The 26,750-nt window shown below is 43.6% G+C and overlaps 1 protein-coding gene across 2 annotated transcripts in view; it reads right to left on the bottom strand.

Moving 5' to 3' along the window:
• Positions 1-26,750, bottom strand: part of EGFLAM (EGF like, fibronectin type III and laminin G domains) — a 108,322-nt gene that overhangs the window by 42,687 nt on the left and 38,885 nt on the right. For both annotated transcript variants that reach the window (XM_082241838.1, XM_082241839.1), the window contains 8 exons: positions 26,226-26,309; positions 22,245-22,271; positions 19,757-19,874; positions 18,953-19,088; positions 10,791-10,957; positions 4,487-4,602; positions 779-1,121; positions 306-406 (listed from right to left, as the gene is read on the bottom strand). In XM_082241838.1, coding sequence (XP_082097964.1) covers positions 306-406; positions 779-1,121; positions 4,487-4,602; positions 10,791-10,957; positions 18,953-19,088; positions 19,757-19,874; positions 22,245-22,271; positions 26,226-26,309 — 1,092 coding nt within the window. The remainder of the gene's footprint in view (positions 1-305; positions 407-778; positions 1,122-4,486; positions 4,603-10,790; positions 10,958-18,952; positions 19,089-19,756; positions 19,875-22,244; positions 22,272-26,225; positions 26,310-26,750) is intronic.

Raw genomic sequence — 26,750 nt, 5'->3', positions numbered from 1 at the left:
AGTCACGTTTTGAGTCTCCTTGAGAGAATGCTAACTTGGCCTCAAATGGCTTCCAGCACAATATTCTACCGGTCCTAGTTTGATACAATTTCTCCAATAAGCTTCAGAATTTATTTATTTCTCAAGAAGCACGAGGAGTGCCAAGCCACTGTTCCACAGCTCTCCTATATTTCATTCTTTAAAACCTTGCTGCTTCAGGAGAAGGGGTGCTTTGCTAAACTTTCCAGTTGCCTATTCTTCCCAGGAGTCAAAATGTAACCTGTTATTTAAAGGGGCTTTGCAGTTTCAAGGTCATACACACTTACCCGAAATTCAAGAGTAATTTGGAATGTCTGGTAGGAATTTTTCAGAGGTTCAAAGGTCATGTATGAGTAGCCAAAGAACTGAGGATACTGAATACTAACATCTGGAAGACAACAATAAGAACATATTGCTTAGCAATTCACCTCCAAATAAAATAAACACATTTAAGAATTAGAAAAGGCATTTTCTATTGAAATTTTCTTTCTCAGCCACATCTGACAGTCTGGCTCTGCCTTCCCTTTAGTCTTTCACAGCCTTAGGTTTTGAAGAACCCACACCAGCTAACGCCCAAGAGAATAAATGTGTGCTCTCTCCATAGATTTTTCTGTAGCTTACCACCTGCCCATAACCCTTTTTCAACTGTTCCCTGTATGTCCACTAGTGCTAAACCAAACATACAGGATGCTCTTTTGCAAATCTCCCCAGGTAAAAACAACTTGCAGAGCATACACCATGAATACCAAAGTAAACCAACCTTCTGAGCAACTCTCTCCTCCTTTGCCAAGGTTGCAGTGGCAACGAGAACCACTCCGCTCATAATCATTGACACAGAAGCTGTCAGTAGAGCAGATGGTTTCATCGCAGGACAGGTCAGACTGCCGCACCACCAAAGCCCCATTGTTCCACCTGGTGGCCTTGGCAGTAACACTGGTTGCTGTGGTGGTATGTGGCGGCAGAGTAGTTGTTGTAGGGGAACTAATAGGAGAGGAAGTCGATGAAAGCAGTCTAGAAAGAAGCCTTGCGTTAGACTCCTGCGTGAGCTTGGTTTCAACCAAAAACTTCCTGTTGCCACCTTTGATAGCAGGAAGTGGTTTCAGCTGATGAAAGACAGAAAGGTAAAAGTAAGTTTAGCATAATTAACTGCAGATTTTGGTTTAGTTTGGTCAGAATCAAGTGCAGTGGTACCTCGGTTCTTGAACGTAATCCGTTCTGGAAGACCTCTTGACTTCCGAAACGTTCAAAAACCCAGGCGCAAAGGACTGGAGGCAAGTTCAATTGAGAAAATTGAAAAACACGCAGAGAAAGCTTTCGACTTCCTAGGTGCGTTCGAAAACAGAAGCATTTACTTCCAGATTTTTGGTGTTTGAAAGCTGAAACATTTGGCTTCCAAGACACTCGAAAACCAAGGTACCACTGTAAACACTTCCAGAGTACTGTATACTAAATACATTACTTCTGGTAAATGAGCCACCATAGCCACCAGAGGGCCATGAAAATTTGTGCCCTAGGCTTTTTAGACTCGTCTACCCATGTACTATCTGAAACCAAAAGTGTGTATTGGCTGGCAAATGTAATTCCCCCTCCCCCAGTTCTCCTACCCCTCTATATCCACTTTCCACAAACCGTGCATAATTTTATACAGCATTATAATGTCCTTCCTTACTCACCTTCTTCTAAATAAATAACTCCAAATGTCATAACCTTTCCTTGGAGGGGAAGTTGCTCCAGAGACTTGATTACTTTAGTATCCCTTTTCTGCACTTGTGCACAGGCCTTGTGATACTGGCATCTTTATTTTGATCTCTTGCCTAATGATACCTGGCATGAAATCTGTTGTTTCCCCACCACCACAGCTGCCGTACAGCAGGCAAAAAACACAAAATGATTCCAGTTGATATAAACAAAGAGGGATCAGGGGAAGTGCCAAAGGGATCTATCGAAAATGGACAATGATTTCACTGAGCTATCCACCACAACACCATCTTCTTCCTGGTTTGTCAAGCCCAGTTGAGACCTCATTTGTTTATATGTGAAATTAAAACATTTTGCCCCAGAGCACATCACTTTGCACTGACCGACACAGAACCGCATTGACCATTTTAATGCTCAGTCATCCGGAATAGAAGGATCCCTTTGAAAAACCTTGTTGTTGTTGTTTGCATGCAAGATGAAGTTGAGAGCCCCAGGAAGCCATAGAGTGGAATGGGAGCAGTGTTTGCTCACAAACCCTTGTTTAAGCAAGTTTAAGGGCAGAATTGGGATGTGGGTGGCACTGTGGTCTAAACCACAGAGCCTAGAGCTTGCTGATAAGAAGGTCGGTGGTTCGAATCCTCATGATGGGGTGAGCTCCCGTTGCTCGGTCCCTGCTCCTGCAAACCTAGCAGTTCGAAAGCATTTCAAAGTGCAAGTAGATAAATAGGTACCACTCCAGCAGGGAGGTAAGCAGCATTTTTTTGCGCTGCTCTGGTTCGCCAGAAGCGGCTCAGTCATGCTGGCCACATGACCCGGAAGCTGTATTCCGGCTCCCTCAGCCAATAAAGCGAGATGAGCGCCGCAACCCCAGAGTCGTCCGCGACTGGACCTAATGGATGGGAGTCCTTTTACCTTTACCTTTAAGAGTAGAATTGCATCTGCTGCCCCATTGATACATGAGAAGCAGAAAAGCTGGCCAGGATCTCAAACTGAGATCATGTGCCAGTGTGAAGATTATTTAAATTGTATGGCTGGCTGCGCTGGGGTGGCCGTTCTAGAGCATGGGAAGCAGAAAGTCTGGCCCAGCCTTGGTTGAGCTGAGATCATTTACCCATGTGAAGAAGATACAAGAATTATGGCTAGCGGCTCTCAGCCAGTTTCATGAGTCTCCATGTACCCTGATTAGCCTCAAGAATACCCTGATACCCCAAAATAATGGAAAACTGTTTCTGCAGGTGTCTTCCTCCCGAATCTAACAGAGAAAAACTGAACTGTGAGAAAAAGAAGGGGCAAGAAGAAGCAAACGAGTATAACATTTGGATATGTTGGGGGGATCAAAATGAGGCTACCCTTCAGCATTTGAGCTCTTCTTCTTCTTCCACTTATTATTGCTTCACTCTGATTTTGCTGGCAGGTTTCTGTTTGTGCTGGGGATTCCTAGAGCTCAGCTTGGCTGTTTGCCTTCTCTTTGTGAGAAGAAGTGATGTCTTGCTTTGAGCATGCTTCACCTCTAGTTTTTGAAGCTGTTCCTGGCTTTCCTTTCTCTCTCTCTCTCTTTCATGTTGAGCCTGCTGTTTTGAGCCAGAAGACTGGTCCCATGAACAGTTTTGGCTAGATACAGTTATACAGGCTTTTATTATCTTTAAAAATCCTTTCCTCTTTGTTTTCCGTATTCCCTTGCAAGGCTAAGACTTCACTATTCCAGTTTTAAAAATGTTTCCCCTATGTTTTTACCAGAACTAACTGGGCCACTCCAGATCCTATATACTGGATCCTCCATGCATCTTCCTCAGACTTCCCCCTTTCTCTACATTTTGTGACAAAGATCCATGGACCAGGCAGCTCTATATGACCTGCAAAACGCAGGCTCCCCAACTGCAGAGTAGGCTCTTCACAGTCCTTCTGCTGCACTCAAACAGGCTCTCCTCCACACACCCAGTGAACACACATTGTGTCTGAAAAAGGTTATGGCTTCATGTGATCACACGAGGAAGCAAAAGGAGGTCAGTGAGACCAAAGCAAATGAAGACATACAGCGGGGTGGGGAAACTCAAGCCAGGAGACAAACGTCTCTCTTATCTGTCTCTTGGAACTGCTGCCCCATCCCTTAACAGCCCTGAACAGCACCCTTCTCGAGTGCTTTTGCATGGAAGGAATGTGCCTCTACATTGTAATACAGTGGTACCTCAGGTTAAGTACTTAATTCTTTCCGGAGGTCCATTCTTAACCTGAAACTGTTCTTAACCTGAAGCACCACTTTAGCTAATGGGGGCCTCCTGCTGCTGCCACGCCGCCAGAGCATGATTTCTGTTCTCATCCTGAAGTAAAGTTCTTAACCCGAGGTACTATTTCTGGGTTAGCAGAGTCTGTAACCTGAAGCGTATGTAACCCAGGGTACCACTGTAATGCATTTTGTTGCCTGGATGGAGAATGGAGGCCGTTACGTGTGTGTTAAAAACCTCTGGCTTTTGCATGGCCAGCATGCAGCAACCGACGAACAAAGATAAGAATCTTTGGCCCACCCACTTTTGCCTCTGGCCACGCCCACCAGTGGCATGCGGCCCACAGAAGGTTGTCCCTTGGGAGAATGCGGACCTCGGGACGAAAAAGGTTCCTCACCCCCAACATACAGAGAAAGACGTATTACGTCATCGGAATGTGCATGAGCTTATACATTTTTTTACCCTATATTTTTCAGACCTAAACACTGTAACCTCCCCCAAAAATATTTTGAGGGACCTAAACACCAGAGTGGCACTTTTAGCTTTACCTCGTCGATGTAAATATCGTAGTCTGAATCATCAAGGTCAGCTCCTTCGTCGTCTCCAAGTCCAGATTCTGTAATGTAACGATGACCGTAGCTTCCACTCCCCAACTCTTCAAGGTCTGCGAAGATAAAGTTGGTATAGCCACATACACATATTGTGTCAGTCACATGATATACGTAAAATAGAACAGTGTGGTTAAAGGGTCCTGAAGACAGGGCGAAACTAGGCTTTATTTCATCCGGGTCAAAGACCCAGTTTGGCACACACACACCCCTTGCATTTGCATACACACAAACACAGGCTGGGAGCCTCAATAGTGCCTCTCTGGAGGTTTCACTCAGGGCAAACAACCCCCCTGCCCAGTTGCTGCAGCTCTGCTGAAGGCTGCCTAACTTCTACTCATATGTCCTTAAATATCAGGCCTTTGCTCCTTGAAGAGAGCATCAAGTGAGGGTAGAGCCCAGCAAGACAGCCTTAGCTCACAGGGGAATATTTCACTTTTGGATATTGATAGAGCATTAGAACAGCCTAAAATGTCTCATTTCTTTCCACAAGTCACAATCCTGATGATTTTTTTTCAGGAGCAGGAAATTTATTCGTTTCATTCATTTTTTTGATAGCCAAGTACCTGTGCACAAAGCATTTCTAGATGTTAACATTTCTCTCTCTTACACATGGCTGCATTAATTCTGCTTTTTACAACTTTTATCTCTTTAGCCGCCTTTTGATCCTTTATCGTACTGTTATATTTTCAGTTGTGTTTTTACTTGTGGGCTTTCGATTACATTTAAGAAAAGCGGTACATTTAAAAAACAACAACCAGAAACGGACCTCTGGAACGAATTAAGTTCATAACCAGAGGTACCACTGTACTCAGTTTTATTATAATGATGATAATAATACTGTTTTAGACCAATGTAAGTTGGAAAACATGGACCCGCAGTCAGAAATAGTTTTCATCTTACTTCTCCAAGCCTGCGGAAAAAGTTTCAGCTGCAAAGAATACATCAACTCTTTATGTTGTTAGCTGAAGAGATATTTTTTTAAAGGCAAGCAATGATGAAGCTGGTAAGTGTCATGGCCATGTGTTTTTACAGTCTCCTCCTATTTTGGTGTCTTCACACATGAAGATGAAGCTATCTAACCCCCCGCAGTGTTTTCAGCTCTCTGTGTTCTCTCATTTCCTCTGTCGGATCATGTCATGCAACGCAACAGTGCCACAAAATAGCACTGTCTCTGTAAGAAAGCAGGGATACTTGTAAAAGGCTCTACTATTATTCCTGGAGTGAGAATGAGATGAAGTTTTATGCAACTGATGGAAGAGCTCACTAGATCATAATGGGTAACTGATCGGTTAACTGTTAAAGTAATGGCGATTCCAGAAATCCAAAAAAAGTGGGTGACAGCTGTTAAGGGCATGCAGTACTTCATTTACAAAGTCTTGATCCTGCAATAACCCGACACCAACTTAAGATGTCCTACCAACCTTGTAATCCTGAGCCCGTAATTAATTGAAAGCCCTGCAGGGGAGACATTGAGAAAGGAAGCCTCTCTCCAAATAATCAAGGATTAGGTTATAGCAAATCAACCCTGTTAAAATAAATAGGGAGCTGTAAAAACCTCGTGCTGATGCTAATTAGGTGGCAACTGAGTATTGATCAACAGCTTACAATGCCTTTTCATGAAGAGGCCAATGTCACAAGCTTACACCACTGGGAAATCACTGTGTTTTAAGTCTATACAAGGTAGCTTTGCTTAATGGTTAAAACTAAGCAGAAAGACCAGGACGCGGGTGGCGCTGTGGGTTAAACCACTGAGCCTAGGGCTTGCTGATCAGAAGGTCGGCGGTTCCAATCCCCACAATGGGGTGAGCTCCCGTTGCTTGGTTCCTGTTCCTGCCAACCTGGCAGTTCAAAAGTACGCAGTGCAAGTAGATAAATAGGTACCACTCTGGTGGGAAGGTAAACGGTGTTTCTGTGCGCTGCTCTGGTTCGCCAGAAGCGGCTTAGTCATGCTGGCCACATGACCCGGAAGCTGTACGCCGCCTCCCTCGGCCAATAAAGTGAGATGAGCACAGCAACCCCAGAGTCGTCCGCGACTGGACCTAATGGTCAGGGGTCCCTTTACCTTTACCTTTAAGCAGAAAGACCAGCCTCTTCTACTCCAGTTGATGGGTAATTTACTGGCCTTGACGGGGGGAAGAAGCCAGATGTCCTGCTTTGCTTTCTATGTGAACTGCTCAGAGGACATAGAATCACAGAATTGTTGGAAGGGACCAGCTAGTCCAACTCACTGCAATGCAGCTGTCCCATATGGGGATCAATCCTGCAACCATGGCATTATCAGCACCATGCTCGAAGCAACTGAGCTATCTGGTAATGATTAACTTAAATGTCAAAAAACCAAACAACCACCGCCAAATACTGCTTACCCCACCAAAACAAAAGCAGAGGCTAGGGGCTTGTACACTGCAAAGACCTCTGGGCAAATGCAATGGACAGAGATATGTTGCACAAACACACGTAGTCCCTGAAGGCCAAGCTATCTAGAATCAGCGACCGAAGGCAGCTTCTTCCTTCCTTATAATCAAGTTTCCATGAGCTGCTTGTTACTATTCCCTATAGGAGTGAATGGCAACTATGCCTCTCTCTAAAAAGGAAATGTATGGATGAACATGGAGATACGACTCAGAATGAGTTAAATGCCCCTCCTGCACATCGTGACTTTGTGATTCCAGCCTTTGAGAACAAAACCTGTTTCTCCATAGCCCCAAGTGGCTTATCTCTAAGTTACACAAGCAAGGGTAAAATGGTCAGAAGGTTGCATATACAAAGTAGCAAAACACATATACACAAGACACACTCAAACACTTGGGTCCAGGCTACCTGAGAGATCGCCTCTCCCTGTTCAAACCTGCCCAGGTGCTAGGATCCTCAGTTGAGAACGGGGCTGCTTTCATATTATGGAATTCTCTCCCAGGAGAAATAAGATTGGCTCCCTTTTTGCTATCCTTTCACTATCCTGTTCAGGTGTTTGAAAACTAAGCAGCAGACAATGTTGATCACTGGCCTGCTGTCAGGGCAAAAAAGTATTTTACTTGCAGGTTTTGGTGTATTTTAGCTATTGTTCTAAGCTAGTTTGCTTTCCTTACTTTGTGTTTTCGAATGCTATTTTTAAATGTTGGAAGCCACCCTGAATCCCAACTGGGAAGAAAATAATAAATACCTAACAGAAGAAATAAATATATGAATAAATATGCCTGTGATACGTCCAAGAGATGCCAGTGCATTTTGGCTCCCCACCGACAGCAGCTGCCTAAAATTAAGCTCAGGTGTGATGAAGGAATGTGAGTCTAGAGAAGCAGGGGAATGACGGGCTGATTCTGCTTCATCAGCAACAAAAGAAGCTGAGGAAGGGCCAAACAAAGAGAAACAGCCTGGGTGCGCATATATATATATATATATATATATATATATATATATATATATATGTGTGTAAAATAAGATTGTAATAATTGTTAGTTGGCTTTTAGAAAAGGACAGGGAACAATAGGTTGTCCTCAATCTTCCTCCATGATGAATCAGGGGGCTTAGATCTAAAAGCAGAGACCAAGAGTGGCTACAAACCCGTGGGAGGGAACTGAGAATACTCAGAGGTTGTGGTCCTGTGAAGAACACCACAACACTCCATTCTCTCCCCCACCACACACACAACAAAGCAATCTAGATATTCTTGCATAGTCGGATTGCATGGTTCAAGATAGCTCTGGGCCCAGATTGCAGATTTATGGGAGAGATCTGGCAGGTTCCCTCTAGTTCAGGCACCTCCAAACTCGGCCCTCCAGATGTTTGGGAACTACAACTCCCATCATCCCTAGATAACAGGACCAGTGGTCTGGGATGGTCAGAATTGTAGTCCCAAAACATCTGGAGGGCTGAGTTTTGGGATGCCTGCTCTAGTTCATGGGCCACCACTATACAAGCACCTAACAGAAAGTGGCTTTTTATATATCACACATATCAATATTATTCCTGTTATACAGCATTATTATTGTTATTGTGATAAGCTGTAATTGAGCTTCTGTGTTAAGAGGAGCCAATCATACCCAGAGCAGCAGAGGAAAAGACGTCTATCTTTGGATACAGAAGGATTTGGAAAATTTATGTCTAAAGATAAACAGGATGTGGGAAGAGTGTGTATCCAGCAACAAAGACAGATGACCTTCCGTGAGGAATTCCAGACTACAAATTCCATGGAGCAGATTGTACCTGGAAAAGGTTTCCATAAACATTCTGTTCGGAAGTTAAATTTAAACCCAAGAAACTTCAATGAGGATCATAATTCTAAAGATTCTGCACAACTTGCAATGAAGTTGTCCCACTGGGACCAAGGAATGAAGGCCAAGACCACAGGAGATGAAAGAGGCTGGCATGAAAAGGAAGCTTGGATTAAAAAATAGCACTGCTAACAAAACCCACCCCAAGAGAATTCAGGTTTAACTGATAATTCAGAATACTGCTCCCCTTCCCAAACCCACCATGGTTTTTAATGAATCCTTCTGCTCAGCTTCATCCTGAACCTGCTACCAGTTTTCATTTTTGCCCACACAGAGGATGGAACTCAACAAGAAATGGCACCCCCGTCAAAACTCCCCACTCCTCCATGAACTTCTCTGTGTTTTGATGCCATTACGTCAGGGCTGGCCCTAGCTATTTCCCGCCCGCAATGAAGGACAAGATGGCGGCTCCCCTGGTTCCATATTTGTAAACTATTTAAAGCACTCTGACACCACGTTAACAGCCATGGCTTCCCCCAAGAGTCCTGGGAGCTAAGGGTGATGACCTCACAGATCTGTACTTCTCGGCACCCTCAACAAATTGCAGTTCCCAGGTTTCTTCATGGCTGTTAAAGTGGTATAAGAGTGCTTTAAATGTACAGTGGAATCTCGGTTTGTGAACGCCTCTGTTGTCATACATTTCAGTTCTCGAACGCCGAAAACCTGGAAGTAAATGCTTCCGTTTTCAAACGTTTTTCAGAACCCGAACGTGCAACGTGGCTTCCTCTGAGTGCAAGAAGCTCTTACAACCAATGGGAAGCCACGCCTCGGTTTTTGAACGTTTCGGAAGCCGGACGGGAAGCAGATGTGACCTCACTTCCTACACAGGTGATGGGACAGCATCTTTCACTGCATACCAGCTAACGGTGCACAGGGTGAGTCACATGACACACGCCGTTCTGTTCTCCAACCCTTCTCCCTGCCTGCAGAATCTGCCACTTGAAGAGCCTGGGTCCCTCTGTCTAATGGCAGGGCTGGCCATGCACTACAGTCAGTGGCGTAGCGTAGGTTGTCAGCACCCGGGGCAAGGCAAGTAATTTGCGCCCCCTAACCCGTGGATTTGCGCCCCCTAACCCTAACCCCCAGATGTTGCACCTGGTGCGGCCGCCCCCCCTGCACCCCCCACGCTACGCCACTGACTACAGTCGACTTTCCTCACACCAAACAAAGACAGCCAGTGACGTGAAGTGGAGTAGGGAAACAACCAGAATAGAGTCATCAGGGGGACCCGGGGTAAGCTGTACAAGAATGGACTGCTGATTTTGGTAGCAGGTAGTTATACTTCACATAGCTTTTATTTCTGCTCTTGCATCCTCAAAGAGTGCGGGGGTTTTCAAAATTCAAGGCACGCAGGCAGGATAGCCAAAGGCTGAAGAGACAACAACCCTCGCACACGCACACACAACAACAACAATAATAAAAGAGTCCAATGTTCACTCCACAACATCTGATCCAAAAACGGATGCAAACTGGCTTATCCCATTACCCGCCCCTCAGTCAGTGCTCCAAGTTGTGCAAGCACCTCCAACCTTCTATCGCAGCATCACAGATTTGCTTTGGTCTTTTTCTGTAGTCGTTTTTAAATTGTGCATGCAATATATGCAATTCCGTTTTAAAGAACTGCAGGAGAAAGTGAATAACAGGGCTGTCTGTGTTTCTTCTCCCTAAGATGCTTGCTTATCAATTCCGTATGTAGCTGCTATAAAACAAAAAAATGAGAATTCTGAGCTTGCAAGGGAGCAGCACTAGGCTGTTTTTTAGCCTGGGGCTTCCTTTAATTGCACCCATGGCTTGACTTTTACAGAATTCTGGAAGCTGCCAACATCCAGGTAGTCAGCAAGGCCAGATTCAGGGAGCAAAGGAACAGGGAAGAAGGGAGTGCTTAAAAAATACCATCAGTGGCTAAAGAGAGTTCTCGGCCACCGTGAATATTTTAAGTGCCAACCATCAAAGAAGGATATTCTACTCACTGAACATTCTGATAGCATCACTGGGAGCACTAGGCAGGCTGGATCCATATGAATTTGCCGCTCGGACTGCAAACTGGTACTTGTTGTTCGGAGTGAGACCCTTCAGAACCATGGAGTCCATTTGGATCTGCTCTCTAATTACTGTCCAATTGGCGTCGAGATCAGGTCTGATTAGGATGAGCAAAGAAGACACAAGGTATGATTCAAATCAGCCATGTCAATCAGCTGAAGCCAAATATTTGCCAATGTTAAGAGATTTACCGAACTTGTCATTCTATCTGGAATTACGGCTATGAAATTTGACTGCTGTAAATGTGCTGGTGTCTCCTGGATGTTCTGATTTTAAGTAACTATCACACATTAAATCCCACAAGCAATTCCATTGCCATTTCATGTCAAAAAAGGAAAAAAACCCAGACAGCAGTGAACATTTCCTATAAGCTACCAAATATGATGGTAAAATACTGCATACCATTGCATGCCACCTATGCCAAATATGAAATACTGAAATCAAACATTGGATATTTTTTGTACCCAGGTTCAAAATGTAAAAATGATCCACTGTGACGTATGATACAGGCATGTACAGTATTGATTTAGCTATGACTGTATCTACAGAAATATACTTTGATCTATTCTGCCTACCAGAACAGAAATGTTGTACTTGCCAGTGAATGTCTGTTCTTCTCAAAGAAAGGAGGATAGCTAGCCTGGGGATTAGGGTCCTTGGGACTTGGAAACAGCCTCCAGCTGCTGTGTACAGAGGAGAGGGACCTCTCTCAACTCCCAGACCCTTCATTCCAACGAGAAGTGTCAAAATAAGAGAACTCTAAAAATGAACACATTCCTACCATGGAGGCAAAAAGATTAAGAACAACCTCCAAGGGATGCCGTTGCAAAGTTGTGCAGCTCACAGTCACATAACCTTAGAACTAAGAATGCTGAGGTGCCAGGAAGAGTCTCTTTCATCCATCACATGCCTGGGTGAACAGGAACGCTTTTAACTTTCTCCTGAATGTCAATAGTGCGCAAAAGAGGAATGCACACACCTTGCCAGGGAGGGCATGCCACTAATGGGGAGCCAACACTAAGAAGGCCCTGCCCTAGGTCAATACCAACCAGGCTACAGTATGTGGGATATTCCCAGGAAGAAACAGAAGCGAAACCACACAGAGAAATTGTGTAATTAGAAATGGGAATGGAACATACAGAACTGGGTGTGAACTAATGAATACATACTAAGTAAAGAACGGTGGAACATTATTTTAATATAGGATCACAGCAGAGAGACAAAGATGGAAAGACTTGGAGGAATGATTGTTGAAGTTATTGGAGACAAAGTTGATTGATTAGAGAAAATTACTGCTGACATTTATTAATAATAAGTAGAGAAGCCCTCTTGGACTTTTTGTTTAAAAAGGAAAATGAATTAATCAATTTAGGTTGAAGACTGGGAAAATATTGCCTAACAGAAAGTAGATCAGCTAGGTGTCATTCTAGAGCAGGGGTCAGCAACCTGCGGCCCATGGGCCACAAGTGGCCAACAGGGGTTGTTTAAACGGCCTGCGAGCCGTCCCTGAACCAAGCCTCCCATTCGGTGAGTCCCCGCGCACTGTGCTAAACCGGCGCAGCACAGAGTGGGGACTCGCTTCCGGGACACCGGAAATCGTATCTGCACAGACACGATCCAGCCCACTGAGCGATCTCCGCAAGAGTGAACCAGCCCAAGCGAGGTAAACCTTGCCAACCCCTGTTCTAGAGTGAATATTTTGAATCATTTCTTTTATGTGACAAACAGATGGAAAACTGGAAGTCCCTTTTTGTTTTTCTTCTGATCTTCACTTTCCATTTTGATTTGAGTATTTTTATTTTCCTTTGGTGGCTTATTTTCTCTTTCTCTCCTTGCTTTTGCTTTCATTTAGATCGGTTCCTTTTCTTTTATTGTATCGTGAAAAAGCTTTAATAAAATTTTATTTAAAAAAGAAGCAGCAGCAGCTGGGAGATGTTAATGGGAGAAATGAAGGAGGACTGGCATGTCAGGAACCCAGCTGCAATGCTGGAGGGGCTATACTGTCTTCTATGGGGCATCTCCCACACTTTTATGGGCAGGGAGGCAAGCAGGAGAGCACCCCACATCATCCCACTGAAGTCTTTCCAGTTGAAGTGCTTGAAAATAACAAGGACTGAAATGACATCTAAAGGAAAAATAAAGTTGCTGTCCACCCCATATCCTTGTAATATTTATGGCAGGAAATAACCTCCAAGGTTCAGATCTACTATTGTTTATATGCAGAACTAGTTGCAAACAACTCTGGCAATATTCTAATGAAAACAACAGTCCAAGGCAGGCAGCCTGTGTATTCCTTATTTATTTGGAGCCTAGCAAGGGCTGCCAAAATTCTTTTATCGGCCAGTATCACTCGAGGGTCACTTCAGTTGAGCAAGAAGGGTGGACACAATTTGGAACTGTTCTGTTTCAGCTTGGTCAGTACTCTGTGAACTGGAGAAACCAAATTCTCTGGTCACAGGAGACCAAAGGAAAAAGCTCTACACAACAGCCCAAGGAAGGATGACTCACCTCTAAAATATTGTCTTGTCTTAAACTTCTGCGCCGGTTCTAAGAAAATAAATTTTCTCCAGACATGTTGCTTCCCCCATGCTAAGAAGAAAAAGATGGCCTAATGATGTGCACCTACCTGAACACTCAAGTTTTAATTTTTATACAAACTGATGGCCTCCACCATTTCTACTAATTAAGAGCATCTGTTCACTTTTCTTTGTTTAACAGTAGTCTTCGTTTTTATAGGTGGATGGTTTCCCCCTACTCTTTAATACAGATTCTTCTTAAAATGGCATTCTACATACAATGCCAACTGCTCATGGGACAGGAAGGAAACAGATAACTGAAGGTAATCTGTGGTCATTTACACACTAAACTATTGGGGGCACAAAAATGTAGTTTTTCTCAATCCAGAATCATTCACATTTATCCTCAATGTACTGAGAGCCAGTGTGGTGTAGTGGTTAAGAGCGGCAGACTTGTAATCTGGTGAACCGGGTTCGCTTCCCCGCTCCTTCACATGCAGCTGCTGGGTGACCTTGGGCCAGTCACACTTCTCTGAAGTCTCTCAGCCCCACTCACCTCACAGAGTGTTTGTTGTGGGGGGAGAAGGGAAAGGAGAGTGTTAGCCGCTTTGAGACTCCTTCGGGTAGTGATAAAGCGGGATATCAAATCCAAACTCTTCTTCTTCTTCTGATTACAATCTAGATCCAGCTGTCCACAAGGGTGGGCCTGGATAAATGTTTGAACACTCTCCCCTTGATTAGGTTAGCCATGCCTATTTCTCCTTGAAAATGCCCCAGCTGCACGAAAGAGGAAGCAGTGATGGTGGTATATGGCCACCCATGTCATTGGGCTGCTGTGGATACAACTCCCATTGCCGGGAACACCTATATCATTTTTCATCTGTTCTCAAATGGGCACACTGTGAAGTAATGCAAATCAATCTCCCATCAGCTTCTGCTTTCGGAATGAAGCCAGTTTCTCATAAGGTGCTTTTCGGGGGCAAAAACTATGCAGTTGATCTGGATTGTCTGCGGACTACATGGAAAATACAAGTCCAGTGGTACCTTGGTTTAAGAACAGCTTAGTTTATGAACAACTTGGATTAAGAATGCTGCAAACCTGGAAGTAGGTGTTTTGGTTTGTAAACTTTGCCTTGGAAGCCGAACATGTTCCTCTTCCTGTTGAGTGTGTTCCATTTTTAAATTGAGTCCCCCGCTGCTATGGGAAAGCATATATATATGCTTTCGTAGATTTTCACGGGTACAGGAATGCAGGTTTTGGTGTCTTCGGGTGTCTTCCCGTGTAAGAGTCGGGGTCGAAACGTCGCACAGACACCCCGACTCTTACACGGGAAGACACCCGAAGACACCAAAACCTGCATATATATACAGCCTATAAAGCTTTAAGGCCAAAATACTATAATATAGCATCTTAAGACGCCCCAGTGAACAAATCTTCCAGAAGGCTTTGAGGAACAATTTCGGCTCTCAAATGGTCTTGATAGAAATTCTGTAACAGTGTTGAAGCGCCAACTACAAATATATGAACTACTACCTACCAAGCACCTGCAGGTGTATCTGGGAGGAGAATTTTATCTCGTACCATTTTATCTTACACGTACCATCTGCTTTTTCCCTTTACAACCATTCCTTCTGATTAATGTCCAACCGAATTTGGAAAGAGGTTCTTTTTTTCCCCTGATGCAAAAGTGCAATGTTTAGACTTCTTTCTTCTTCCTTTTGGAAATGTGGGGGAATGATTTCCCTGTAAAAACATCTGCTAGCAATCTGAAATATATAATTCTCAAGCCCATAATGCAGGGCTTACGCTTAGCTGAACCAACAAGCCCAGCTTGGGGAGAGCCCTGTTCTTGCACTTCTATGAATACTAGTAATTAGTTGAATGCCAGTAACGGTGAATTCACAATTATGAAAAATACTCTGCCTATGGTGTGATTCACAGAATGTTACAAATTACACATTTCCATATTTTATTAGACCTGTTTCTCCAAAGCTGGGCAAAGAAGATGGAAATTATGCTAACAATGTCAACATCCATCTCATCTTATAGTTTCCTTTCGTTTTCATCAATCTTCATATAGCTTAGAGTACATATGTACACTTTAGCCCTCGTCTTATTTGTCTTCCCAGACAGTCAGTAGGGTATAGTATTTTCTGAACAAAGACCAAAAGTGGAAAAAATCATGGCTTTACAGGGTGTGATCCCAAACTTCCAAAGCCTAATTATGATATCCTGTCTCTGCTGCTTTACTAGGGTACAGTTCTAAACCTACAAGTCCAATTAAGTTCAGCAGGACTTGCTTCAATAGACATGTATAAGGTTGCACTACACATAAAAGAAATCTAAAATTCATATGTAGCAAAAAAGCACATATACTATCATGGTCATGAATACACATATGTCTACTACGTCTTCTTCTTTGGCGATCACTAGTAGCTGGGTAAAATTGTCTTCCATAAACACGGTTTTGAAAGTGAGTCCGTAAGTAACTGTGGAGGCCAATTCTGGATCCACACGTCCTTCCACAGTGGGGACATAGGTTTCTGGGCGGGAGTTCATCACGGTGAAGGTTTGCCAAGCATGCCTTCCTCTTAGCATGTTTCTCCTTTTCGTCCTGAGTTCAAGCGTCTTCAAAGCCCATGACACCTTTGGTAAAGGCTGTTCTCCAACTGGAGCGCTCGCAGGCCAGTGTTTCCCAGTTGTCGGTGTTTATGCTACTTCTTTTTTTACTTTTTTTTTGCATTGAGAGAGTCCTTAAACCTCTTTTGTTGACCACCAACATTACGCTTTCCATTTTAAAGTTCAGAATAGAGGAGTTGCTTTGGAAGACGATAATCAGGCATCCGCGCATCATGACCAGTCCAACGAAGTTGAGGTTGAAGAATCATTGCTTCGACACTGGTGATCTTTGCTTCTTCCAGTACACTGGCATTAGTTCGCCTGTCCTCCCAAGTGATGTGTAAAAATTTTCAGAGACACTGTTGATGGAATCTTTCAAGGAGTTGGAGATGGCATTTAGAAGTGGTCCATGTTTCACAAGCGTACAGTAAGGTTGGTAGTACAATAGCTTTGTAAACAAGCATTTTGGTTTCCCTGCGAATGTCCCGATCCTCAAACATGCGTCTACATTACAACCAAGCTGTATATAAATCTTGTGAAATAAAAATAAATTACAAATCATGCAGTTCTGCATAAGGATCTGTTTGCATATGCTCCCTATCAATGGACATGAAGCACTTGCATGCTTAGGAGTTTCATATGTACCTCAGAATGGACATGAAACTGCAGAAGATGCAAGTGTTTCCAGACCTTATTCTAATAGAGAAAATTTCAGAACCTCTCTCTCTCTCTCTCTCTCTCTCACACACACACACACACACACACAACCCTTCATCTCCCATCATCCTGTCCATATCCCATTCTATGGCTACTTAACTGTTTCTTTGTCTCAGCCATTATGTGCCTTGTGTTTTTAAAAGGGGGGTTTCAGGAAAACTGATTTAATGTTACAGCACACAATGAATTTCTGGATGGCAGGGTAACAATTTGGGGGGTCAAAGATACAGGATCCACATGAAATCCAGTCTAATCCCTACAGACCACCAAGAGCCATGAGTTGCACAAAAGAATAATGTTAGTGCAGTAAAACACGTTTAATTTACAGTTTCTTGGCTTCCAAATCAGGATGCAATCTTGGGTCATGGGAAAACGCAAGTTTCAGAATGGGGTTACATACACACAGGGAGAATTTGGAAACCACTTAGATAAAGTCATTTGCAGAACTAAAATGTATTAAGCTGACTTGAATATATCTGAGTTGATAGCAGAGAAAACTGCGCAAAAGCACCAAAACTCCTCTTATGAACACAACGGGGACTAGCATTTAGAAGTGATTTACTAGCGTTCTGGGTGGTACACATAATAAACATAATTTTTAAAAAATAAAAACAAGTCAGAACGAAATATCTTAATTCAAATGGAGAATATTTAACTTGCTTTAAGATGACAACTGTCTTACACAAATAAACCAAGAATAAAACACATAGAGAGAGAGAGAGATAGTTATCTTCAACATGAATGGCTCATGGATATAGCAAAATGCTTAGGACATTTCCAAAATGAATAGAAAGCTGAAATTTGTCCAAGGTTACCTAATTACTATGTAAGTCTGAACCTTGGATATTTTTGCATCTAATAGTCAAATGCACAATAACAGCCAGCACTTTGGTAGGGAACAAGACAATATAGATATACAATGGAATACAGGTGTATATGTGGAGGAGTTCCCTGTTCCACACAGCTGATTGATGCTTAGACTGGGAGGCGATCTGCAGTGGCAGCCAGGAACATGAGTTGGAAACAAGATAGTCTCACCTAAGATATAATGGAAGTGCGTAGGAGCGCCTTTCCACCAAACACCTTCAAGAATCGGTCTAACAGATTTTTACTTTTCATAGCCAATGGCCATGACACCTTTAACAATCATCATAATGGGAGAAGAAACATCTCCAGCAGTGACCACAAATATATGTCTTGCAGAAGGCAAGCTGCTTTGACTAGTATTTAGCACCATATGCATTCAGGTAAATCATGTAATGAAATGCGTAAGTCGCATTTCTAAGCAAAACGTTATTATGATGGCTTTGAGCATTTCACATTTTCCTGGAAATGCAAGATCACCGTGACCCAGACAACGATTTGCAAACAAACATAAAATGGCTATCCTGAAGGTGGTTAACAATACACAAAATAAATCACATTCATGAAGAGCACAGCTGTTGTCCATCTGTGTTCACCAAAAGGCTCCACACCTGCTCAACCGACTTGCATAAACAAGGTGTCAAGGCAATCATCTGTATATTGAACTTAACAAAATGAACCCATTCACTCTTTTCTAAGTTCCCACTCACCTGCCTGGCATAAGGCTGCCAAGGACAACTGAGACCTCAGAAGATTTGGCAGCCAAGGGGCTGTGACTCCACTTCCTGCTCATTTCCAGCATGACATCTAAACAGGTGAGCTTGCTGATGCTCACAGGTGAATGCAATAATATGAAACACCTATTTCAAACAACTAGAACATGGTGTTATATATCCCTAAACTCACAGCCACTGAAAGTTGGAAGAACATGGTTTTTGCAAAGCTATGGAAGGATGCTGAGTTTTCCAGGAGTCTCCAGAGGAAAAGGAGTTGTAGAGAGCAACAGAAATGGCTGCTGGTCCTGATGGCTATAAATTACCTCCATTATCAGAGGCAATATGCCTCTGGTCTTGCTTGCAGGCTTACCATAGGCCCCTGGCTGGTCAGTCCAGAAGGCTGGACTAGATGAGCCTTTGGTGTGATCCAGCAGGACTCTGATTATGTCCTCTGTATGTTCTTGCTGTCCAAAGAGGAGCACATGAAAAGCATCAATAGGACATAAGAAGGGAAGGAGCTTTCTTTGGGACCAAGCCATTTGAATGAATGAATAAATGAGAACCAACTTCCACCTAGAATAAAGATACCCGTCTGAAATAGATTTCAACCCGTGTGAGCCAAGAGTGTACACAAATGTGAATCCTATAAGCAAAATCACCTTATGAATTCCACTGTGTAGTACTGAATTGGGGAACTTCCTTCACTGGGTCCTGGTTTCCACGACAGAGCAACTTCCGAGTCAGAAACGACCAGCACTTGAGGCTGGTATGGTGGATCTGGAGGCATGCATTTATCTAAAACAAAAGAAGAGTATGTGTTTGCCAATCATACCATCTCATCGGTCACTTTGGAGAATCCCAGAAAGTACTTCTTGCTGTGGCAAATGCATCTATACAACTATATTTTGAAAGGAACTGGACATCTCATCAGAATATTTTGTTGGCTTCCTTAGTTCGCTGTTACCTCCAGCTCCTGCAACCTACTTTCTTTCCCCTAGACCTAGTGGCTGTAGTTAGTGCCACAGGACAGTGAGAGACCGCATGTTTTTTTCATTCCAAAGATCCCAGATCCAACTCCTGGCATCTCCAGGTCAACGAAGTGCCTGGCTGTGACAAGGAGGCAGCCTCGCAGACCAGAAACTTTATGAAGCAAAGCAAATGCTTCAATGCCCTTGTGGAGACATTTCAAGGAAGTTTACGAAGGTGCCAAGAAACCACATCAGACAGCATTTCTCCTTTTAAATCTTTAATAGCACTCCTGGCTGTTTTGCCAATACATCTACATCTTGCCCTCTCACCAGCAGTACTTCTGAAATCTTCATCCCCCTCCATCCCCAGCTGCAATTTGCACGCTGTACCCTCTCGCTGTCAGCATGCATTCGCCTGCCAGCAAAACACAATGCCTGGGATTATCTCTGCCCCAACCGGCATCCACAATAGCAAGCTATTCGCACAGCTTTTACCTTGCGATAGAGTCGTTACATTTCTGGGCATGCTGGGTCTGCCTTTTCCTGCCCAGCCGTAAGCTCCTACACTTACACGGTGGAAAGTGCCTGGCTTCAAATCTCCAATGACAACTTCCTGTTTGAAATATAAATTGGGGAAATATGTATATATATATGTATGTATATATTTTTTAAAAAATACAAATAACTGTTTAATTATAAGTAAAATGTGGTCCAGCAGAGTTAGACAAATCCTCTTTCTGCTAGAAAGGCAACTTCAGGCTGAATTTGTTCATTTTCTTATTAAGGGGATGTTTAAGCCATCCCTCAGCAACCAAGGCAGCACACAGTTAAAAGAATAACACTAAGCAATTAAAACTTCCACACTTAAAAGAATAAAACTACCCAATAAGAAGTCTTCTACTATAAAACAACATTAAAGTACAGGAGTGGCACCAACCATGAATAAACCCAGGCGAAAACAGCAATAAAAATTGTAACTATCTGACTTGAGGAAATGTCTGGCAAAGCTTTTTTAAAAAATCTCAGCTTCTCAGGAAAGGGCATTCCAAAATGTAAAGGGCCACAACCAAGAAGGCCTCTCTCAAATGGCAGTGGGCCTGGAAGTAGGACTTAAATATCCATTGCAAAGTTCAAGAAGGCTCATGTGGAAGAGGGCAGTCCTTTAGAGATCACCAGGCCCCAAGTCCTTTAGGTAGTCACCTTCTCCCCATAATGGGTAGCAGAGGAAATGCAAGACATGATATCATCACATTGTGAGTTTCTGCAGTTCCCTTGCCAATGCAAGCAGCAGCCAATAATATGGACCAGAGTGCCAAAATGTGTATGATGAGGTCACATCCTAGATTTCAGGCAGAGGGCCTTCTTGGTAGTGGCTCCCACCTTGTGAATGCCCTCCCATCAGATATCAAGGAAATAAACAACTACCAGACTTTTAGAAGACACCTGAAGACAGCCCTGTTTAGGGAAGTTTTTAATATCTGATCTTTTATCGTGTTTTTAATATTCTGTTGGGAGCCGCCCAGAGTAGCTGGGGAAACCCAGCCAGATGGGCGGGGTATAAATAATAAATTGCTGCTGCTGCTGCTGCTGCTGTTGTTATCATTACTATTTCCTTCACTATGTGATGGCTAGTGCAACCTTCCCCAATATGGCACCTTCTTGCTGTTTTCAACTACAACTCCCATAAGCCCCAGTCAGGGATGATGAGAGTTGTAATCCAAAACATCAGGAGGATACCAGTTAAGGAAGGAAAGAGAAACTCAACACAGGACTGGTGTTGTTGGTAGCAATCCCATGATCAGCACTTCATCCAGTTCCGGGTTCCAATTAGAGTACGCCTTTTCTTTTCTTTTTGAACATGTAAACAACTACAAGTAAGGTCAAGGATTTCCCCCTGAAAAGCTCTCCTGGGGGAGTCGTATCTGTTTGACCTACACCCATCTCTCAGCACAGTTCAGACGTCTGTGCTGGAAGTAAATTTGCCGCTGACAGAGGTTTGCTGTCCAAAGCAAAGTTACGCCACATCCTCCTCCAGCATCAAAGGCAACTAAGTGCACGATCTAGTTTAATTTTAAACCCACAGCAGTGCGAAGAGAAATTCTAACCTCACTGACGCCCACAAGGACACAATGGAAACAGATGTGCTGACATTTTTACCAAACAGAACCTAAGTTGTACATTTTAGTCTGTCCTTTGGATAACAGAGCTCAGCACTGCTAAGTCTGAGGTGAATGTCATACGCTCCGACTGCCCTACTTGCCAGGGAGAGTCCCAGTGTCCCAGTCTCTGTCAGTGGTAAATCACAGTCTAGGACTAGTCTAACGGATGCATACTGATGGCCAAAATGACTTGAAGTAAGAGCACTTGGAAAATTCAGTTATGACACATCAGAATCATTTCTGCAAACTTTGTCAGTGCTCTTCCTTCCCTGCCCCTCTTGTTTGCAGATACCTAAAATCTTACTCACAGTACATGGAAAATTACAGAAAACTTCAGAACAGCTTGAAATTCTATTTCCAGGTGCAGAAAACTAATGATTTGTCTGCCAAATCTCATTGTGTTCTTCTCTCCACACCCCCTTCTTTTAACTCTCTCTCTCTCTTTGCATTTGTCAGAAAGATTCACATGAAGACCTTGCCATGGCTTCTTCATTTTCACCACCAGGTCAATGAAGGGTAGGGAGAAAAGAAAATGGCTTTCTCTACGAATGTTGGGATTTGGACACCAGAGTCCAAGCTCTCAGGCACACATGTTCTGGCTACTGAAAGATCACTTGTTTTTTTCCACCAGCAACAACGATCCATCTCTCTTGAGGGAGGAAGAAGGAAGAATAACAGAGGTGTTTTATCTTGCCTGCTAGTCATTTACCACAGCTGGAGAATACTGGCCATAAATGCTGTGCCTGTGTTTGGAAAAGGTAAGTGGAAATTGGCCACTTTGCCCAGAAATGCAAAAAAACAATATCCAGAAATATAATACTTACAAAAATGGCTTGCCCATCCATTTGACCCTGGTAGAAGGAAAAGAAGAAGAACTTCTTAATGAAGCACCATAATTAAATAAACATATCGGATGAAACATATTGGGTGCTATATGCACATTTTTGCAAAGCAATATTCCCATATTTAATACATGTTATATGCTATTTTCAAAAACATGTGCATTTATATTTACCCTAGAAATTGCGTTTTTGTACACATTACTTGGCTGGAGAACTGTATCGCAAAAGTTGGAAAAGAATGAAGATTGAAGGATGGCTCACGAATGGTTCCTGAAAGTGAATATTAGATATGCTCACTTTTAAATGTGAGCTGAACCAAACTCCCAGGCAAGTGGCAATATTTAACTCCATGCCATTGAAGTGTCAGCCACTGATTTCTGCATAGCAAATGTACAGGAGCCAACCAGCTGGTAACACTAGGTCAGAACAAGAGGAGGCAGCTGAAAAGAGTGAAGCAAACCCCCTTTCCTTCTGAAGTGGGACCCTGAGAAGGGAGCAGGATGCCAAAGAAGACACAAGCAAATACAGTGGAAAGAAAAGAAGGTGCCAAGAGGTGGAAATGCAGAAATTTGGGCCCTGGTCTTCCCTGGGGTATTTCCATCACTTGCCATTTTGCAACATATGCTCATGCAAGGCTTGGCGTCTCTAAGAATAAGGCATCTAGCCCAGAATCCTGTTCTCAGTGTGGCCAACCAGATGCCTATGGGAAGCCTCAAAACAATACCTAACTGCAACAACACAACTGGTGTAGTGGTTAAGAGCGGTAGACTCATAATCTGGTGAACCGGGTTCGCTTCCCCGCTCCTCCACATGCAGCTGCTGGGTGGCCTTGGGCTAGTCACACTTCTCTGAAGTCTCTCAGCCCCACTCACCTCACAGAGTGATTGTTGTGAGGGAGGAAGAAGGGAAAGGAGATTGTTAGCCACTTTGAGACTCCTTTGGGTAGTGATAAGGCGGGATATCAAATCCAAACTCTTCTTCTTCTTCTTCTCACTTGTGGTTCTCAGCAACTGTTATTCAGGGATATATACTGCCTCTGACAGCTGAGGCAGAGTGCAAACTTACCCTGAATGAATTTGTCTAATCCTCTTTTAAAGGCCTCACTACTTTTAGGGTTGTGAGAATTCCTCTTCAAATAATAAACTTATAAACCAGGAATTATACACTAGCAAACGGGAGCATCGGTGACTGCTATTTTAAAATTCCACCCACAAGGATCAAAGCCCTGTTAGCACACAAAGCAAGCAGGATTGCAGTTCATAGCTTGCTTTTGTTCACCCACTTACTTTTCCATTCCTGCTGCATAAAAACGGGCCTGAGCACACCCTAGAAAGACTTTTGGGCATGGAAGAGCTCTGATCAGTCCCACATGGCACATTTCACTGGGAATGACCAACAGAGCTGTTCACTTACTCGTATATTTTTCCACACACATGCAGATGTCTCCTTAATTAAAATGCCATACTTAAAGTCAAATTGTAACAAGGCTACCACATGTTTTTAATTTAGACAGCCATGTTCCCCAGATTACAATTTCTGAAACTATATTTTTTTTTTAGAAAATAGGGGGGGTGGAAGATAATGGTAAAGCCAGACATTGGTTTTCTTATAGAACACACAATTAGGCCTAGTAACGTCAAGTCTGTTTTCTGAGAGGCTGTTGGGACTTTTTTACAGTTGCATGGCACCGAGAGATGCAATAGGCACAGCTCCTCCCAAAACAGAGAGGGATACAGAGAGAGAGAAACCTGTTGGATTTCTGCATATTATGCAACAACGAATGTCATAAGAGTGGAGTAGATGCAGATGGCAAATCTTCCTTGAACAGGGTGGACAGCTGCAAAACAGGACAAGACACCAGTACCTTTGAGAGTTGTGCACGGAAGGGAAATTCAGCAAGTATTGCTTGTCATGCAAGCTAGAATACAGTGGTACCTCAGGTTAAGTACTTAATTCGTTCCGGAGGTCTGTACTTAACCTGAAACTGTTCTTACCCTGAAGCACCACTTTAGCTAATGGGGCCTCCTGCTGCCGCTGCGCAGCCAGAGCACGATTTCTGTTCTCATCCTGAAACAAAGTTTTTAACCTGAAGCACTATTTCTGGGTTAGCGGAGTCTGTAACCTGAAGCGTATTTAACCTGAAGCGTATGTAACCCGAGGTACCACTGTATGCTGTTTTGCACATCTATTAAAAGATGCAGGCATCCTGTTTTGCACTTGGTCACCCTAACTTTGCAGGCACTGTCACAGAGACAGAAACAGGCTAGAGTGGCAAACAAACCCACTTTACCTGGCACACTAAACCATGGTTTAAGTGAACAAGTGGAGTGTTTGTGTATGCTGTTTAAAAGTTCTCTATGCAAGCCAAGAAGAAAACTTGGTCACTACTTGTAATGGGTATGGGGTTGCTCGTGCGTAAGTTGCCGCCTCTCCTGGCTATGTTGCCTTGTTAAACCTTTCTGTCTGGACAGCCCTTCAATTCGTGGCTGCCTCAGTCGCTAGCAGAATCCGTCAGTGGGCGTTTCTTAAACCTCTTCCAACATAAAAGTTGTTTGACTCCCAGTCTCCTCCTACTCTCTCTGCGTGGAAGTCTTCTGCGCAGGGAGGGCACGGGTAGCGGAGGACCCGTGCTCTCCCCGCTGGTGTCCAGTGAAGAGTCCTGGAGCCCTCTCGCCGATTCCCCCATCTGCCCCCCTTTATCCCTGGTGTAACGTTGATTTGCTTCCCCATCTGCGGAGCTGCCTCTCTCCCTGCTTGGCCCTTCTCCAGCATCATTTGAGAGCCTTCCCTCCGCCTCAGGCTCCGATGTCAGTTCCCTGACACCACTCTTGGTTTGTTTGGAGAGAAACAAACCAGGACCTAATGATAATAATAATTAATAATACCTTTATTGTCATTGTACAACCTGTGTACAATGAAATTAAACGAGCCTCACTCCTCCCCCAACCCTCAATCTCTTATCAAACAACACACCACCTCGCAAGTCAATTTCGCTGTTATTTTTCGTTCAACAGCCTAACAGCCCATGGATAGAAGCTATTTTTTAGCCTGTTGGTACAGCTGATTATACTTCTATATCTCCTTCCTGAGGGCAGAAGATTAGAGGTGATGGCCGGGGTGTGAGTCATCCCTGAGAATTTTTCTCGCTCTCCTAAGGCAACGATCCCATGCGATGTCATCTAGCGGACTCAAGGGACAGCCCATGATATTATGTGCTGTATTCACCACCCACTGTCCGTGGCTGTCATGCCAGCATACCACACTGTGATACAATACAATATGAAAGCACACTTTCTATTGTGGACCGGTAAAAGGAGTTCATCATTATTCTTTCGCAAGACCCTGAGGAAATGGAATCTCTGTTGGGCCTTTCTGACCACCTGAGTTATGTTGATTTTCAAAGTGAGGTCCTCACTAAGGTTAACCTCCAGGAATTTAAAGAAGGAGATTCTCTCCACACAGCCCCCCCCCCCCGATATGCAACGGGGCAGGTTCCCCTCTCTTCCTCCAGAAGTTTTTGATATCGCAGCAGGGCCAAACATTGGCTTGTTTCCTTGTGGAGCGGTAAGCAGCAGGAGTGGAGGAGCAGGAACTTTTCAAAAGAATGCACTAGCATGCTGCACAGTTTATTTTAAACTATGGTTTAATTTGATGGGTGAGCCAGGCCATGGGCCGACCTTCCAGAGCAAATGGAAAGCTGTCATTTAGCCATGATACTCAAGTCTACGGGAACAAAATGGTGTTGTTCCATATGTTTTGGACTACAACTCCCATCATCCCTCATTACTGCTCCTGCTGGCTAGGGATGATGGGTGTTGTAGTCCAAAAACTGCTGGGGACCCAAGTTTGAGAAACACTGCTCCAGACTTTATGGATCTAAGCAGAGCCCCTGTGTTGATAAAATTCCATTGATCAGATAAACTGACCTACAAGAACCGCATATGCTTAATATCAAATACTCACCATACTAAGCATGTCCAGGCTAAGAGGCACATCATGGGACTGCTGTTTAATTGGTTTATCTGCCTTGAACTCGGTGTAATAGACCTTTAAAATAAATTGGTTAGGTTAGGTAAACTAGTAAGAATGACAGTGAAATGAAGCATTGTGAGTATAAGCAATATTGACGTTCAACTCAGCTTTTACCCCCAAGGCAATTAGGCTTGAAAGGAGCCTTTTATTGGCTCTGACAGGAGGAGTACCCCTCCACACACACACACACACACACACACACACACACACACACGTCCAATTGTGGTGGGATACTCTTCTTGGCGCAAAAGGAGTGGAGGAGTGTGTTGCTTTTAGGTTGCCAGATTCTAAGAGAGGAGGCGAGACGTTCATGGTGAGCTCCAACACCGTTTTTCTAAAAAAATAACACTGATTTGGGTTTATATCACAGCAACATTTTTTCAAGCCAAATTGTGATCCTGGAGGGCCCTTTCCGGAGGAAAACTTGCAGTTGGGAGAGGGAAGGGTTAACTCTCT

Source organism: Podarcis vaucheri, assembly GCF_965113315.1.
Source record: "Podarcis vaucheri genome assembly, chromosome: 11".
Lineage (NCBI taxonomy): Eukaryota > Metazoa > Chordata > Lepidosauria > Squamata > Lacertidae > Podarcis > Podarcis vaucheri.
Note: the sequence above shows the minus strand (reverse complement) of the source record. Positions and strands in the feature narration are given on the sequence as shown.